The following is a 19,048-nucleotide window of genomic DNA, read 5'->3' as shown; positions in this document are numbered from 1 at the left end:
TTTCTGTGAGAAGACCGGCAGTTGAACCTGCTTCCTTTTGTACATACTTGCTGTGGTTGTGTGTCTAATAAAGTGCAGCTCTCTTGTACAGTCGGAGTCCGGGTTTCGCTTTATCGTAGACAGTAAGTTGATCTTCTCTCCTTTTTGGGATCAATAACGGTATCATGTCAGTAGGTGGATGCCCTGCGGCAGGTCCAGCGGCGGCCCTCAGATGGGTCATTGTAGTATTGTCAACTGGGTATGGAAGGCTCTCCGTTCATCTTCCCTGGGGCTAGGAGGATGTCTCATGTACAGACATAACGTGAACACTCTGATATGATTACAGGGCATATAGACTTTCTAATGGCTTGGCAGGTCACGGACCCACTCTAGGGTAAGCAAGTACTTGAGTCATGAATTTGGAGTGATACAGCAATGTGAAACTTGTTTTTTTAATAAAAAAAAAATGTGCTCATTAAAAGATGAACGGAAACAAAAAATTCAAAGTTATTTTAAAAAGCTAAATGGATAAAAACGCATCAATGTATTTCTATGTTACACATTTGCTCATGACGTATAGCTTAAACTCTGTTCTATTTACAGAGTTAATTCATACTGTTGTTTAAATGTGTATTGGTAGGCAAAAGGCCATATAATCGTCTGTGTATTGTGTATGTACAGTACAGTACAGGTATGTATTTGTGTTCTGTGTATGCATACACTTTGACATTGAGTGTGTACAGCCATCTCAGTGGAGCTGGGGTTGTTCAGGTGTCTTGACGCTGTGCTGGTCTCCGTCCATCTGTTGCTCTGAACGGTGAGTTCCTCAGGTCTAGGACAAAGCACATAGACACAACCACTGGGACTTAGCAAGGGATATCGATCTCCGAATGTACCGGGGGAAAAGTGTGGTAACGCTTTATGATTTACATCCATATGAAGCATTCATGAATTTATATAGTGCATTGTAGCCCACTTATAATGTGTTTATGGCATTGACTCTACGCGTTCTTAACTCTGTTTTATAGATCAAACTACAATGTAAGACTATAGTGCATAATGTATTCTATCCATAGTGGTTTGTCATACCTGTGATGATGTCCTCCAGGGCCCCATCCTTCACCTGAGGCTTCACCTGCCTCTTCTTCAGCTCCGCTATCAGGTCCATCTTGGGCATCATGGGAGACTGGCAGGGGTCAAAGGGTAAAGCTGACACACTGGCATATGTAGTATGGACCATAGTCACTGGTCGGTCGGTCATAAGGGAAGCTACAAAACGACAGTACTCCACCTCCTTTTATAACTGGCTGCATGGAATGTAGAGACTGTGGTGGATTGAGTTGGTATGGGTCTATAGTCTGTTGTCCTACCTTGTGTCCTGCAGCCTCTTTCTTTCTAGGGGAGGGAGACTCTGCTTGGTTCTCACTGCTCTGGGCCTCCAGTCTCTTCTTCTGTTCATTATCCTTCTCTGCTTGCTGTGTGGGACACACACACAAAAACAGGTCATTAGAGGTTCGACACAGCCGTTTCATCTCAATATCAAATCATTTCTGAGCAACAATTCGGCACCTTACTGTGATTATTTTACCATTTGAATTGAAAACAAACAAATGGCTTCTTAGCTCAATGCTATTTCTCAAGCAAGATTTTTGCTAGGACTGTCTAGACGTGGTCTGAAAGAGGGCCCTAATTGGAGGAGCCTAATAGGAGGAATGTGTAACATGAAAACTATCTGTTATTGGCAGAGAGGAGGGCAAACGTTCTTTGTTATTGGTCTATTAACTTACCAGGTGGTCAAAAAACACCCTACCCAGCCAAACAGCTCTTACACTAAAAGTGCATTGATATAATTTTCACAATATTATTCATACCTCATAGTGTGGAAAATATATATAAAACAGGGAATTCACATTTGACTGCACTGCCCCTTTAACAAACATGCATATCAATACAAAATGCAGCCGCGATAGACACAAGTTAAACGTAATGAGCCATTTCATTAATCCTTTCCCAATACGGGGGCACCACCTCACCTTATAGGCCTTCATGAAGCGGACAAACGGAGGGAAAAACATGGAGGGTTGTGTGGTCTTGGGGTTCTCTCCAAAATACTCCACCACCGAGCCATACGCCTCCTAGCGGAGGAGGTGAGAGAGGAAGAGGAGGAGAGATGACATTCACACTAAAATATGCATTGAACATCTTCTGTGGAATTATGTGTGTTGGAGGTGTCTATTAAGTTCAAACGTTATGTGATCCCAACCTGAGCGGTCTTGCTGTCTTTGAGTAATGAGTCCAGTAATTCACTGTTTCTCTTGACAAAGTCCTTCAGCACTGTGTTGTCTTCCTGCACCAGGAACTCCTTCTTGGTCACTTCCATTCCCCTCTCCAGAGAGCGAATATCCTGAAGAATACTGTCCAGAGACACTGAAACACACAAACACAGGAGAGAAACAGGGCGTCAGTTATTCTCACTATGAAGGGCTGCATTTTTTCCAAGCTGCGTGTACATGTGTGTGTGTGTGTGTGTGCGCGTGCAACCGTTGATTGCGTTCCCGCACCTAGGCCAGCCTTGTCCACAAATTGCAGCTCAGTGTGGAAGTTGTTGAGTTCAGGGTATTTCTCCTGGACGATGCTGGAGATGAAGTGTAGCAGGGTCTGGGAGCGGTCTGTAGACTTGGTGTCCAGCAGCTGACAGGACAGAGACAGAGAGGCACAGATGGAGTCATCTCCCAAAGATGGACTGGCCTGCCTATCAAGATACCACAGCGCCCTCAACAGCCCAGAACCTTGCTTTAGCTAATAGCGACTTATTTATCGCTATAGAGTTTAAGCCATACCATTTCAGCCAGTTAATCTCTACCTTAGTGATGGTTCTGACAATTTTGCCTCAAGAGCAGAGGGGTACTCACCAGGTCCAGACTCTGCAGGCGGAACCCATAGGCTGCACCCCTCTTACTGCTGTTCATGTAGTTTCCAAAGGCTAGGATAATCTGGAGAGGAGGAGCCAGATGCAGAATGTGTTACATAGACAGTGCAGGCCTGTTTAAAGAGGCTCTCTGATTGGACGTTAGCAGTGACGGACAGGGATGCCCTCCACTCACCTCTAACATCTTCTTCAGCTTGGCCGAGGACTTAATGGACATGGATGCTGCGATCATGGAGTCCAGTTGCTGTAGGTGAGATTATGAATGACAATCGTACCAGATTCTGAAGAAAGTAATTGTCGTACAGATGCAATTTCATTGTCTGTCCTGAGCAACCGACTCACCGGCTGCAGACGTTTGACGCTCTCGGGGAAGTTGCCCATGAAGGTGAGGGTGCTGATTCGCTGGGCCAGACGGGGGATCTTCCCAAAGCGCATCATGAAGCGGTCCTCCTCTGCCAGATCATCCAGCGGACGACCCTCCTTCTCATAGTTCTGGAGGAGCTTCAGCTCGTAGTCTGACGGGACAAACCTCTCCAGCAGCTCCAGGAAGTCCAGCCCCAACGCCTGCTGGTCATACCTGGAGAGGAGGAGGGAGGGAGGGAGGTAAGATAGTAAGGAAGGGACAAAAGAAGAGTGTTAGGGGAAGGTGGGATGAGGAGAAAGAGAATGAAGGGATTAACGAGAACAAAAAAGGCATAAAGAAATTAAATGAGTGAGAGAAATATGTTTACTAAGGAAAGGAACAGAATAGGAGCAGATATAGTTCCATACGTCTCTATAGCTGTGCAGATGTCTGTGGGGCTCCTGCCTCCCTTGCGTAGCGTGATGGCCAGGTTCTTGGCCTTGTTGCCCTCGATCAGGCTGACCTTGCTGGGGGCCTTCTGGGCCACCTTGACCTTAAGAGTGGACAGAGCTGCAGGAGGACCCTGGGCCTTGGTCTTAAATTGCTCCTCAAATGCCTCCATATTCAGCTCCTGACACAACACACATAGAGATGGTTAGAGAGGGAGGAAGGGGGAGGGGAGGGAGAGGAGGAAGAGATATAAAGAGAGAGAGATGAGTAAAAAGAGGGTCAGAGGAAGAGGGGAGGAGAGGAAAGAGGGGGTCAGAGGGAAGGTGAGAGAAGGGAGAATGGAAGAGTAGAGTTCAGTCAGCACTAGTCAGCATCTGTGTGGAGGTTTGGTCTTACCCCTAAGACCTGCTCGTCGTCCAACTCGTGGAAGACCGTGCCAGTCACCTGGTTGGGCTTCAGTGCCTGCCAGTTGAGCAAAGGCATCCGGAACTTAGTCTGGATGGGTTTCCTGCTTTTACCTCCTGAGAGAAAGAGAGCGAGAGTAGGAGAGAGGATCAATCAGTTGTCAATCGCCAGTGCACTCATTTCACCCTTCAGCAAATTGGACGTATACAAATTCATCAGATTGACTGACAATCTGATTAGCATAGAGCTCTCTCCTATTTGACCTCTCACACCCTAATCTCTTTAATCTCTCCTCTACTTTCATGATCTCCCCTCTCATCTTCTAATCTCTGCTGTAGACCGCTACTGGAGCGGAATAGGTGAAATGGTATCAAATACATCAAGCACATGGTTTCCACGTGTTTGATGCCATTCCATTCGCTCCGTTCCAGCCATTATCATGAGCCGTCCTCCCCTCGGCAGCCTCCACTGATATACACATGTAACTGCCAGAATAATGGAAACACTTCAGATACAAAGTATATTGAAAGCATGTGCTTCCACACAGGTGTGGTTCCTGAGTGAATTAAGCAATTAACTTCCTATTATGCTTAGGGTCATGTATAGAAATGATGGGCAGGCCATTATTTTGGCTCCCATTGCTATGCCCCCATACAATGACAATGCCCCTATCCACAGGGCACGAATGGTCACTGAATGGTTTGATGAATAATGCAAATCATATGCCATGGCTTTTCAGTCACCACATCTCAACCCAATTGAACACTTATGGGAGATTTTGTAGTGGCTCCTAAGACAGCATTTTCCACCATCATCAACAAAATACAAAATTATGGAATTTCTCGTGGAAGAATGGTGTCGCATCCCTCCAATAGAGTTCCAGACACTTGTAAAATCTATACCAAGGTGCATTGAAGCTAGTTATGGCTCTATTAAGACACTTTATGTTGGTGTTTCCTTTATTTTGTCAGTTACATATACATCTCCAATGGAAGCAGTTAAGAGTCACCTTACCGGCTTGGCTGTCTCCAGAAGGTGGGCCTCCGGGTGGGGGCGGAGGTCCTGCGCCGGGTGGAGGAGGAGGTGGGGGCGGACCTCCCCCGGGAGGAGGGGGAGGAGGAGGGGGAGGTGGGCCACCGGAGCCAGGCAGGGGAGGAGGAGGAGGTGGAGGGGGTGGGGGAGCAGGTCCACCAGGCCCAGGAGGCGGGGGGGGAGGAGGAGGGGGGACAGCAGAGATGGCTGAGGAGGGAGTGGCATCGGGGACGTCTGGGCCAGGGGCAGTGGGTCCCGTGGAGCTGAGCCGGGGCTCAGAGGCTGGGGCGGGTGCATACTCGATGATGGTGACAGGCACCACCTGGAGGTCTAGGGCCCCAGAGGGTGTGCGTCCCAGGCGAATCAGCCCTCGCTCCTGCAGCTCCTGCACCTTGAGTTCTAGCTCAGAGGAGGGCTGGCTTAGACGCTCTCTGTCCCGCTCCCTCTCCTGGCTCATCTCCCTTTCCCTCTCTCTTTGCTGCAGAGAGCTGACCTGGGAACAGGAGTCCCGCAGGCTCTCCTGTCAGTCGCACACACACACAAAGGCAAGGAAAAGTTATCATCACACAATCACACACATACCTTTCTGTCTGATACACTATATTGTAAACAGTCCACAGTTCATTGTACAGTGCAGACCTTGAGCAGCTCTGTCTCCTTGGTGACTTGGAGGAGCTGTTTCTCCAGTTCAGCCATCCTTTCTGCAGACTGGCTCTCAATCTCCTCTAGCCTGGCACTCAGCTACAAAAACACAACACGACACAGCACAACACATGACACAACACAACACGACACAACATGCCAACACAACATTTGGAGGTCACAGACAGTCATAGAGTAATTGCTGGCATTTTTTAGACGTGTGATTTGAATGAATCAGACTGTGTGTGTACAGTATGTATCACTGACCTGTGAGTTGTGCTCCTGCAGTTCGTCCACATGCTCCAGCACCCCGCCCCTGTTCTCTGCATCCTCCAGCAGAGCCCCCACATCAAACACGTTGTCCAGGTAGGCCTGAATCTGAACCTGCAGCTTCTCACTCTCCGTCAGCTTCAGAGACTGACACACACACACACGACCATCATTATCATGACGGTTTCATTTCCGTTTGAAGGAGTTGGTTTTGCGGTTGTGACGGTTCCATTTCCAACAATGAGACGAGAAGGATAAATGGAACGTTTACCTCTAGGTACTGGTCGAGTCCGTGGTGAGTGAACTCATATTGCAGGTGCACACGGAAGTTCATATTCTCCACCGAATGCACCACAATGTTAATGAACTGCATGCAGGCCACCTGGCGAGAGGGATCATCATATTTGATCTTTGACCTTTCAGAACTACATTGTGAGTAAAAGGCAAACACATCAGCCAGGAGACTTAAAGCCGTTGTGTGTCCACGTACCATGAAGTCAATGTTGCTGTCATCGTTGCTAAAGTACTCCATCAGTTTCTCAAAACGGTTCTTCTCTCCGCTCACCTGAGTGAAAGGGTATGGGAAAGACGTTCCTTGTTTCAGTAACACAGTCATGCACTTCAACAGATGTACACAGGAGTGTGTACGTTTTGGTACCGCGTGTGTGTGTGTGTTTGTATTCATAGAAAGCTGATCAAATTCGTCCACTTCTGCTTTGAACACATCCAACATTAAATCTATTATTAGTTGTGATGGTCACCAATGTGGAAAGTCTATATCGACATCAGTGGAATTCTTTCAGACTACATTTCAGTAATTTAAAGGGGCCCTTCAGTTTGGTGAGGACTGGTTGCGCACTCACAACATGATGTCTTCGTGTGAGTGTGTGTTTTAGAGTTCTAAGTGTGCTTGGTGAGACTGAGACAGGGTTGTGGCGTGTATCAGTCGTGAGATTACTTAGAAGAGAAAAATCTTGGTCCTGAGAAGACACGAATGAGTAGGCTAAGGTGAGATGATACAGTACATATTGGTAAAGTAAAGTCTGCTATAGTGTGGCTAAGTTTGGTAAATCCCTTCACCTCCTTGAGGTTGTCGAAGGCGGCGAGAATGATGTCATGACCTCCCCTCACAAGACACACAGCAGCCAACAGCTCCAACACCAGGGCTTTGGTTCTGTAGAGACCAGGAATATAATACCACATCACACACACATCACATGCACAAGCATGCACACACACTTCACACATCATCACACACACAGGTGTTCATACCTGGGGTTCTTGTTGTTGAGACTGAGGGTGATCTCGTTGACGCAGCGTGGGTGAGTCATAACTTGGTTGAAGCCCGACTGAAAAAGTGATAATCAGCGTTGGAATTTCACAATTTCACACTCCATGTCACAGTCATGCCCACACACCACACAACACACACACACACACACACACCTGGTAGTTCATGATGGCACGCAGACACATGATGCACACATGGACGTCGTCCCTCTGACTGGCCAATCGAGAGATCTTCTGAGTTTTCCTACTCTGGGCCAGAGAGGTTATTCTGCTTAGGAGATATTGAGAGGATGGAGGAGGTGGTGGTCACTGGTCAGAAGGTTCCACTTTTCAGTAGAATATTTGTGGTGAGATTTATCCTGTGGTCTGTAAGGCTTGCTGGGTGAGACTCGGGTCTCATAACGGCTGATGGTTCTTACCGTACGGTCAGGGCGCGGGCTGCTCTGGTCATGCCGTGTGTAGGGGAGCTTCCTGCACTCTTATTCAGGTCCTCCATGGACCTCTCCGCTGGCTTCCCCCTCTCTGACAGTGTTCCCCCATGCTCAGCACCCTCCAGGTCAAACCTATAGACACATTCCCAAATACACAAACATATAGTCACGTATACATAATCAAACATTAAATCTACAGTACCAGTCAAATATTTGGACACACCTACTCATTCAAGGGTTTTTCTTCATATTTACTATTTTCTCCATTGCAGAATAATGGTCAAGACATCAAAACTATGAAATAACACATATGGAAACATGTAGTAACCAAACAAGTGTTCAACGCCCTTTGCATTGATGACAGCTTTGCAAACTCTTGGCATTCTCTCAACCAGCTTCATGAGGTAGTCACCTGAAATGCATTTCAATTAACAGGTGTGCCTTGTTAAAAGTGAATTTGTGGATTTTCTTTCCTTCTTAATGCATTTGAGCCAATCAGTTGTGTTGTGACAAGGTAGGGGTGGTATACAGAAGATAACCCTATTTGGTAAAAGACCAAGTCCATATGGCAAGAACAGCTCCAGCATTACTTTAAGACATGAAGGTCAGTCAATACGGAACATTTCAACAACTTTGAAAGTATCTTCAAGTGCAGTCTCAAAAACCATCAAGTGCTATGATGAAACTGGCTCTCATGAGGCCCGCCACAGGAAAGGAAGACCCACAGTTACCTCTGCTGCAGAGGATAAGTTCATTAGAGTTAACTGTCTCTCACGAGGACCACCACAGGAAAGGAAGACCCAGAGTTACCTCTGCTGCAGAGGATACGTTCATTAGAGTTACCAGCCTCAGATTGCAGCCCAAATAAATGCTTTACAGAGTAACAGTAACTGACACATCTCAACTTCAACTGTTCAGAGGAGACTGCGTGAATCAGGCCTTCATGGTCGAATTGCTGCAAAGAAACCACTACTAAAGGACACCAATAAGAAGAATAGACATACTTGGGCCAAGAAACACGAGCAATGGACATTAGACCGGTGGAAATCTGTCCTCTGGTCTGATGAGTCCAAATATGAGATTATTGTGAGACGCAGAGTAGGTTAAAGGATGATCTCTGCATGTGTGGTTCCCTCCGTGAAGCATGGAGGTGTGATGGTGTGGGGGTGCTTTGCTGGTTACACTGTCTGTGATTTATTTAGAATTCAAGGCACACTTAACCAGCATGGCTACCACAGGATTCTGCAGCGATACGCCATCCCATTTTGTTTCCGCTTAGTAGGACTATCATTTGTTTTTCAAGAGGCCAATGACCCAACACACCTCCAGGCTGTGTAAGGGCTATTTGACCAAGAAGGACAGTGATGGTGCTGCATCAGATGACCTGGCATCCACAATCACCCAATCTCAACCCAATTGAGATGGTTTCGGATGAGTAGGAACGTAGAGTGAAGGAAAAGCAGCCAACAAGTGCTTAGCATATGTGGGAACTCCTTCAAGACTGTTGGAAAAGCATTCCTGGTGAAGATGGTTTAGAGAATGCCAATAGTCTGCAAAGCTGTCATCAAGGCAAAGGGTGGTGACTTTGAATAATATAAAATATATTTTGATTGGTTTAACACTTTTTTGGTTACTACATGATTCCATAAGTGTTATTTCATAGTTGTGATGTCTTCACTATTATTCTACAATGTAGAAAATAGTAAAAATAAAGAGAAACCCTTGAATGAGTAGGTGTGTCCAAGCTTTTGACTGGAACTGTATGTCTCATTGATATTGTACGGGATTCTGTTAAGACAGAAGGGGAGGCTGCAAGGGATACTCACGATGCGTCACACTGGGCGTAGGACAGGTAATCCACCAATACATCCAAACCATGGTTCTCCTCATTCAGAAACTCCTGGGCCCAGCTATATAGAGAGAAAGAGAATTAGAACGCGATACTACTTTAAGGACACTTGAGTCAGTCATGCTGACTGATGGGATAACTGTGGGACCAGTCCTGGTCAAACCGAACATAGCAGGCATAAAAGAAACACCTGAAACTAGATCCGGTACATGCTGCTCTTGATGAAAGGAAGAAAAAAACTGTTAGGGGAGGTTCTCATCTGCACTGTTCAACCAATCCAGTAAATGTGGAGGAGGAGTTAAGATGGAGTGTATCCTTATTAAAGTCCAAAAGCGGAAGTTGCATCACAGACTCTCTTTCCATTTCCACTGAAAACCAGAACATCTGGTTGTTGGGGGACTCGGCAGAGGCTAATCCTGGTCCAGTCACTCACCCAATATGATTCGTGCGGAGGGAGATCTCCAGCTCTCTCAATACCTGGGTGGACTCCTGGACCCGCCTCTTGAACTGAAATAGGCCAAAACCATACAGAGAAGCTCTATTAATGAAGGAGACGCACACACCTTTATATCAGAAGTTCAGAAGTTGTTCTAAAGAGACTAGCCTTATATTACTGGCTACATGGCTTTGTCATAAAATGCAAGGATGTACTACTACTGTAGATGTAATATTGTTATCCCATGGTTCCAAAACACGCATATTTAGTTCTTGAAATCCCTGGCTACGGTGAGAACTATTAGAAGCTCTACGAAGGTGAGGGGGGGGGGGGGGGGGGGGGTACTGTACACCCACCCTGCGGGTCACTCCTCCTTGGTCCTGATAGAAGCTCTTGATCTTGGTCAGATAGGTAGAAGGAGGGTTCTTCACCTGGAACCGCTCCTGACCACACAGAATGGAGGGAGGAAGGAGAAGGGGATGAGAGGAGGAGGGTGAGTAAGAAGACAAATGAGACAGTCAAACACAACAAGCACCGCAAACCACTCTGTTACCATGCCAACCTGCTGATGGGAAACATGCTTACCACAGGAACCCATCAGAGGTGTAGTGTTTTGCTAGAAGACTATATGACCTTTTTGCACTCTAACCTACATTACATATTGGCAACCAGACACCAGCAATACACATTTATTTTTATTCACAGTTATGTCCGTATGCTGTGTTTTTACAACACTTAATCTCAGATACAATCAGGGGTTACTCTTTGTTTTAACGGTCGGTAATAAACCATTTATAAAGCATTTACAAAAATATTGCACACCATTTATGGTTAGGGTTAGGTATTGGTTCGTGCTCGCTTTAGATTAGGGACTGCAAAAATGCTTTACTTATGATCAGTAAATGGCTTATAAATGTGGGAGTGATGATTAATAAATGGTTTATTACGGACCGTTGAAATAAGGCGTTACCCAATCATGTAGAACTGTGTACTAGTGCATGAACCAATCACCCCATGTAAGGCTCCCAACAAGACGTAATGTTCTTACCTGATCACAGATCAGCTCCCACTTCTTGTCATTGTCATACTGACTCAACAGCTTCAGCTTGTCTGGAGGCAAGTTCATATAGCTCTGAGAATAGAATAAGGTGCACTTCAAAAACCTACATCAATAATAACATGACTGTTACTGTGACTACAACTGGGGCCTTTGGGGATCTTGTATTTAAATGAACTCGGAGCGGTCTACAACGGCATGTTACTCAATAGACTTCAATTAAGCAGTAATCATAATAATATCCTCTTCAATAATATCGTCTTTAAAAAACATTTCATTTCTTTCTTCACTACCAACCAGCCAACGCTCTTGTGCACATTGTCATAACGCTTCCTGTTCATGCCATGCTGTTCAAATGTGATCAGAAACCATCGCTATCATCATCCTACACCAAGGAGATGACTCACTGTTTACATGTATTGCTGGTAACTAATGGAAACCATCTGTGAGCATGTATCACGTCTAGTCATGAGCATTTTCAAACACATACAGATAATGCTCCTCCATTCATCATTGAACGTAGCGGGCCTATACAGTAGCCGTTTAGCCATGACCTGTTTGAGTGAGTTGCAGGTGGATTTAACCTGATTGATTCAACAGTTACTCGTCTCTATGACAAGTGAGCCACCTGGCCCTTTCTACAAGAAAATATGGTGTGTTTATATCACGAGAAGTTGATTTAACTCTGTCATGCCTTTTGATTAACATGGGAAAATACAATCGATTTTTTTAAGCATCATTCTCATGTGACACGTCACACACAATAACCCCATAGATGTTGCCGGCCAAACTAACCGCTAATGAAAGTGGTTTATTTAAGGCATCTAAGATGAGCGATGTTTTAGTCGAGGCAGTCTTGGTCCTACTAAGAAAGGGTGTGGACTGTGGTTAGATGTGCAGAATTGAATGTTCTCAAGCAACAGTTTGTGGCTTCCTCTTAACACGTTAACAAACCCCTGAGGTTTGACATGTGCGCCGCAGTTAGTGTGGGCTTTGCTGGGGACATAGTTATAGGGTTTGGGTGGGGTACAGTATGGGAGGGACCGATGGTGGATTTTGAAAGACAAAGACTGGCAAAAGAAAACCAAATGTAGACAATGTGTATGTGAATATGCGCTGTACATACACGAGGTTACTCATACACACACATACCCACTCAGAAAGACATATACTCTTATGTGCGCATGGTTTGTACACATGTACGCATGTGCGCACACACGCCTACATTTTTGAGTATGTGTCGTTCCATTTGAGGCCGGTTGGATGTACTGCCAAATTCTGTAAAACGACGTTGGAGGCAGCTTATGGTAGAGAAATGAACGTTCAATTCTCTGGCAACAGCTCTGTTGGACATTCCTGCAGTCAGCATGCCAATTGTACCCTCCCTCAAAACGTGTGACATTGTTGTGTGACAAAACTGCACATTTTAGAGTGGCCTTTTGTTGTCCCCAGCACAAGGTGCACCTGTGTAATGACCATGCTGTTTAATCAGCTTCTTGATATGCCACATCTGTCAGGTGGATGGATTATCTTGGCAAAGGAGAAACGTTCACTAACTGCTTGCAATCCAACTTCTCACAACTTTTGCTAAATCCAGCGACATAAAGGGGATCTCTATTGCTGACAGAGATATTATCATCAGTCAGCTTGCAGATGACACCACCTTTTTTTGAAAGATGCTGACCAGATTCCTAGAGCATTCGATGTGATAAATATTTTTACCAAAGGTCTTTGCCTAAACCTTAATAAGTGTGAATTGTTTGCTGTTAAAGACCGTGTGATACCCTCTATATGCAATATTCCAGTCAAGGAAGAAGTAACATACCTTGGGATTACCGCTGTCTAAGGATCAACAGGAAAGATGCTTATTCAATTTGATAACATTGATAAGATTCCTACAAAATGTAATATTCTTAGCGTGGTTGTTTATATATAAACATAATTTTTCCCTGCATAGGTATTTCATATGGAACAATAGGGATATTTTGTATAGAAACAAGTATTTATTTTTTAAGAACTGGTTTAATAATCATATCCTGCTGGTGAGTCAACTTTTTAATGCAGAAGGATCGTTACTCAATTAAGAGGAATTTCTATCTCGTTACAATATCCCTGTAACACCTAGAGAGTTCGCCATAGTCTTTGACGCTATTCCATCTGCAACTCTCATGTTGTTTAGAGGTGGAACCAGACCTCACCTTCTTGACCTACCCTCGCTTAATCCAGTTGACTCTCCAATAGGAGAAATATGTTTCTCTCCTTGCTCCCTCAGAACAACAGATCTATACATGCCTTATTTCAAAGGGATATTGTATCTATTCCTTATGTTATCAGCTGTTAGAGCAGCTTACCAATCACTGTACCTGTACACAGCCAATCTGTAAATAGCACACCCAACTACCTCATCCTACATACTATTACTTATCTCTACTTGCACATCATCATCATCATCATCTGCACATCTATCACGCCAGTGTTAATGCTAAATTGTAATTGTAATTATTTCGCCTCTATGGCCTATTTATTGCCTTACCTCCATACTCTTCTACATTTGCACACACTGTACATAGATGTTTCTATTGTGTTATTGACTGTACGTTTGTTTATGTGTAACTCTGTGTTGTTGTTTTTGTCGCACTGCTATGCTCTATCTTGGCCAGGTGGCAGTTGTAAATGAGAACTTGTTCTCAACTGGCCTACTTGGTTAAATAAAGGTGAAATAAAAAACTTACTGGAATACATTTGTCAATAATATCTGTTAGAAAGAAGTCTGGTTATTACCACACAAATGCCTTCTTGTTAACAAGGTCAAAGAGGTCTCTTTCAGAATGATCCAGAAGTATTACCCTGCGAATCAATACCTGAAGAAACTTTTAAAAAGACATTAACATTAACTGTACTTTTTGTGTTGAGCATCCAGTTTTGCATTTATTTTAGAATGGTCTACAATGTAAAGAAACGATGGCAAGATTTTCATAGTTTACAATTGTTAATATTCTTGATGACTTTTGTTTATGGGAGAATGTGCTGCTCGGTTTCCTTAGCTTATAATCAAATTTCACATTCATACATGTAAATTCACTAATAAAAAAAAACACTCTTCCGTGTTTTCTATAAGGAATTTGAGCAGTACATTAAGATCGTTCTAGATGTTAAAACAATCGATACGTGTGTATCTTTTAAGGTCTTTGAATAATCTGTCATTTGTTGTACCCCCTAGCATATATTATTATAGTCTGTTTGTATACTTCTTGTATGTATACTGATTTTTCTGCCATAAAAATACATTTAAAAAAACATGCTCACTGACAGGGACGTAAACAAATTTGTGCACAACATTTGAGAGAAATAAGCTTTTGTGCGTATCTCTGGTATCTTTTATTTCACCTCATGAGAAATGGAACCAACACTTTACATGTTGCGTTTATGTTTTTGTTCAGTATAAAAATGCTTTCATTTTCTAATATGTTGTATCTTAGACCCTATTTTGTATAATCTGAGGTGTTTGTGTCGTGCCCGCCGCCATTGGTTGAGACACAGCATACTCCTAAATATGTTTATATTCACTCATAAAAAGACAAATAAATCAAGAAATGATAAAATAGTACAATCCCTGTTTGTAAGCTTTTAAATGATTTCAAACGCAACTGTTTATCTTTTCCAGTGATGAAGACATGGGTGTCTCATGGCGGGGTGGGGTATGCAAAATGGGTCAACTTTGAGCTCTTCCACCTCCTAAATGTTTTGGCACTCCGGTCCGAAATGTTACTTTCTGACCACTTGTACCATAGGAACATATGTATAGAAAGTTTAGTTGAAATCAAAAGGGGTGCGGTCAAAAGTGATTGAAATCAAATGGAATGACCCGTATCTCAATTTAGAGACCCTATACGGGTACCACAGTATTTTTTTATTTCACCTTTATTTAACCAGGTAGGCCAGTTGAGAACAAGTTCTTATTTACAACTGCGACCTGGCCAAGATAAAGCAAAGCAGTGCGACACAAACAACAACACAGTGTTACACATGGAATAAACAAACATACAGTCAATAACACAGTAGAAAAAGTCTATATACAGTGTGTGCAAATGGCGTGAGGAGGTAAGGCAATAAATAGGCCATAGTAGCGAAGTAATTGCAATTTAGCAAATTAACACTGGAGTGATAGATGTGCAGATGATGATGTGCAAGTAGAAATACTGGTGTGCAAAAGAGCAAAAAAGTTAATAAAAACAAGTATCAGTCATAATACCCATAAAACCTATCAGTCAAACAAGGAAATGGTTCCAATCGTTTTTCGACCATACATTTTTCCCATAGGGGATTTTAGAAGCACTTAAAATAAGGGCTGTGTTTCGTGTAGGCTTACCCTGCCTTGACATTTTGATAACCATGTAAATCTCTCTAGGACAAGGTGACTTTAATCAATAAATTTGCCTGCATTTATCCCCCCCCCCAATGATTTATTTTTTTAATGCTAATTAGCTGCTAATTTGGCTATCCTACAGATATACAAATGCCATGATGATCTGGACAAGAACACCGAATCGAGGAAATGATAAGAATCTCTGGATTAACTATCTAACGTTAGCTACAATTTAATATTAATAAATTGGCTACATTTCTTTAAATTGATAATTACGTGAATGGTTTTGTGCAAGTTTTAAATTGACACAATAGCTGTTAGCAAAAGTGTCTGCTAGAGATGACGTGCAGGAGCTTGCAGGGATTTGCAGTCTTGCATGATGTCTACTTTGATGCAAATTAGCATTTTCTAATCTGACCAGAAATAGAGCCGAATATATTGATAAAAGTCACCTTGTCCGAGAGAGATATTTACATGGCTATCAAAAAATCACGCCAGGGTACGCCTACACAAAACACAGCCCTTATTTTATAATGTTTCTAAAATTCCCTATGAGAAAAATGAATTATGGAAAAATTATTGGAACCATTTTGCTGTTTGACCGCTAGGCTTTATGGGTATTATGACACTTCCGCTGTGGGGATCTATTTAGAACACGAGGGGAAGTCCTGTTCTCAGTTTCAACATTCTTGCTGTCACCCTGAGCCCGGACATTACTTTTTTACCTAATATCTCCTCTCACACATTGCCACATACCTGAACACATCTGCTTGTGTGAGTGCTATAAGTGTCGTATTAGGTCCGTTTGAAATCTAGACTAGAGATGGTAGCATTTTCCTTTAATGCATGTAGGCTGTATGCAGTGTGATAACTGTTAGCTAATATGTGTGTGGTACAGACACTTATTTAGCCTAAGCCATTTCCTGCCCACTGCCCTCTCTACCGGCCTGCTCTTTCAGAGCATGACCTGACTTCCTCTTTCTTTCAGACATAAAAGTAAAAGAAGGTGAAGGGGTATGCATGGAAAGATAGTTTTACTGCCATGATGTCACATGTCCTTTGTGTGTCTCCGTATCTAGTGCCTAATATGTTTAGCATCACATTTATCAGAGGTTTATCTAAATGCGTGATTTCAAACTGCTTGCGCTACTCATGATTGACTAATAGTTTCTACAGATAAGGCCTTGTTCCCCTGAGATGTCCTGCTTCTTTTGTAAAAACGACCATGCTTCTAGTATTGGAGCGATAGCGTTATGTTGTCCATATGTGTTTTAACTGATGGGAAAGGACATGTTGAAATATTTGAGAAACATTTGCCTTCCTGTCTTAGTCTTGTGGTCTCTCTCGTGCTAAATCTATTTCTCAATCCAGCACTGTGCCTTTATGGTGTCTCCGGTTCATCTAAGAGGGAGGGCGGCAGTCGAAGGTCTATGAGATCATTTGACCACAGGCTGAGCAGAGAGGCCGATTTCAAAATATCTAAAAGAGGATGTGAGCTTTTGGATGGGATTGAGGCCAACAAAATGTCAGCTCTCTTTACTAACATGACTGGCTGCAGTGAGAGAGACGGCATTGTTTTCTAACAGGAACCAGAATTACCTTGACAGAATAATTCAAATGTGAAGCTGAATGTATTTTCTCTCAGACATCTGGCACCGTGCATATTTAAGTGAGTGATTTCACCTGTTCCTTTAGATATCAGTGCAATACATACAGTAGGTGTGTGATGCATCTAAAGTCCTGTGTGATGTGTCTGTATTTCTGCGTGTTGGTATGCATGATGTTTCTCCCCTCCTGTCCTGCCACTCACCAGAACCACACTGAAGCGCTCCTCCAGCTCGTCCTCTGGAGGCACGGGCAGCTTGGGGGGAGCAGGCTGCTTCTTCTGCAGGGTCGGGGTGGGGTCACTCAGGCCCGTTCCTGACCCCACAGAGTGCTTGGCCTCCCTGCCATCTGCCTGCTCTATTCCCCCCGCCGCATTCCCCATCACCAACCTGAACAGGTAATCCAGGGGAAAGGTTAAAAAAAACACTCTCTTTTAACTGGATGTGCTATTAGGCCTTACTCGAAAACAGACTCCAACTCAGATGTCTGCAAACCTGTCCACACTGAGAAAAAGTAGCTAGTTAGTTCCAATGTAGGGCAGTCCAATGAAATTCCAAAAAAAGAAAAGAGAAGGTGAATAAAAACAGGTCTTGGAGTCCTTGGTCCTTCAACGTCTCTAGGAGATTAGGCAGGTGGATGGAACAGCCACTGGCCTACTGCAATTGTCTTGGTCCCGAGGTGAGGATCTTTGATGGAGCAACATCTTTCCTCCCAATCCCGTATCTCTTCCACTGTCCTCACTCTCTGCTGGATAACAGGTGTTACTAGGAGAAGGGGGAAAAATCGGACCAACTTGAAACCTGAAAAGTGCCGCCTTGTAGAAGCGAGATGTTGTTTTTACTAATTAACTGTTCATAGTTCCTACAATGAGCTCAGCACAGGCAGGCAGGGCACGGGTGTTACAGGAAGGAGAGGGGAGTTTGACGCAGTCGCTGCAGCAGAGGCAGAAACCGCATAACCAGAAAAAGCAGAAGAGTAACTTCCTGCTGTGTGCGAGAGAAACAAAACTACAAGGGGGTGGAGAGAGGCGACTGAGGGAGAAGCAGAGAGGGTGTGGTTGGAGAAGATGGACAAGAGAGTAAAGTGGAGGGGGTGGAAAAAATAAGGATAACGGAAGACTAAGTAGGGGTATTGGGCCCATAGTCATATGAGCTAGGAAGTAACTACACGTATCTGGCCTTGTGGATGGTCGGTGCATGCCAAATGGTAGAGGGTGGATTAAGTCAAGTGTTTTTATCCTTACATTCTGGACTTTCCATTGTTAGGAAACCACTGCCAGAACATAGCTTGTGGAAATGTGAGTGCAGTTGCGTTTTACCCAGTGTACCCTCAAATATCATTCCAAGAGCACTACCCTGTGTCAGCTATTCACATTGCTACCTCCAGTGAAGTCAAGGCAAAATTGCCCATGTTGTTACCATGTGGTGGTGGATCAATTTCTGACAATCAGAACTTCAACAAGGTCTTAGTAGACACTTTCTACCAGATTGATTAATGTCACTGACAGGCCACTCACCAGTGTTGCAGAGCAAAATCTACCTAGCCTACTTCCAGATATAAGGAGCCTATGACTGCGTTCAGATAAGGAAGCCCAATTCTGATCTTTTGGACAATTATATCAGATCTTCATCACATCTGATCTTTTTCAGAGCTGATCTGATTAGCACAATTAGTGAAAGCAATATCATAATCGGGCTGTGTAAACGCAGCCACATGCCGCGTTCAAAAAACTGGGAAATCGGAAATCTCTGACTTCCGACTTGACTACGTTCAAAACAACTGGGAACATTGAGAGAAAAAACGGGCTCCGAGTGGGAAAAAAACGATTTGAACGGTCATCCAATGCGGAATTCCAACTTGGGAACTTCGGGCTTCTTTCTATATATCCGACTTTCCGTCCTGAAGATCACTGACGTCATGATTTGACCGAGTTCCCCGTTGTTTTGAACGCAGCAATAGATCCC

General features: G+C 43.9%; 1 protein-coding gene across 1 annotated transcript; it reads right to left on the bottom strand.

The window, feature by feature from the left end:
* Positions 1 to 417: 417 nt before the first annotated feature.
* LOC139364721 (formin-like protein 1) lies at positions 418 to 18,982 on the bottom strand. The gene is made up of 26 exons (XM_071101721.1): positions 18,601 to 18,982; positions 17,290 to 17,848; positions 11,105 to 11,188; positions 10,413 to 10,499; positions 10,054 to 10,127; positions 9,598 to 9,681; positions 7,760 to 7,903; positions 7,497 to 7,608; positions 7,323 to 7,399; positions 7,131 to 7,224; positions 6,541 to 6,615; positions 6,322 to 6,432; positions 6,048 to 6,197; positions 5,778 to 5,879; positions 5,121 to 5,658; positions 4,098 to 4,222; positions 3,680 to 3,882; positions 3,251 to 3,485; positions 3,084 to 3,152; positions 2,892 to 2,972; positions 2,541 to 2,670; positions 2,243 to 2,406; positions 2,013 to 2,114; positions 1,350 to 1,454; positions 1,069 to 1,165; positions 418 to 811 (listed from the first exon to the last, which is right to left on the bottom strand). The coding sequence occupies exons 2-26, from the start codon at positions 17,464 to 17,466 to the stop codon at positions 747 to 749; spliced, it is 3,285 nt and encodes a 1,094-aa protein (XP_070957822.1). The 5' UTR covers positions 17,467 to 17,848; positions 18,601 to 18,982; the 3' UTR covers positions 418 to 746.
* Between the last annotated feature and the right edge of the window lie 66 nt (positions 18,983 to 19,048).

Source organism: Oncorhynchus clarkii, chromosome 13 (genome assembly GCF_045791955.1).
Source record: "Oncorhynchus clarkii lewisi isolate Uvic-CL-2024 chromosome 13, UVic_Ocla_1.0, whole genome shotgun sequence".
Taxonomy (NCBI): Eukaryota; Metazoa; Chordata; class Actinopteri; order Salmoniformes; family Salmonidae; genus Oncorhynchus; species Oncorhynchus clarkii.
This window is presented reverse-complemented; position numbering and strand designations above follow the sequence as displayed.

What these genes read in the sequence shown, in the direction of transcription:
- LOC139364721 (XM_071101721.1), bottom strand. Translation starts at nt 17,466, where the DNA reads ATGGGGAATGCGGCGGGGGGAATAGAGCAGGCAGATGGCAGGGAGGCC. An exon ending in TGCAGGAGCACAACTCACAG is followed by an intron (nt 5,880 to 6,047) that starts GTCAGTGATACA and finishes GTGTTTTTGTAG; the next exon opens with CTGAGTGCCAGGCTAGAGGA. An exon ending in GCTTCATGAAGGCCTATAAG is followed by an intron (nt 1,455 to 2,012) that starts GTGAGGTGGTGC and finishes TGTCCCACACAG; the next exon opens with CAAGCAGAGAAGGATAATGA.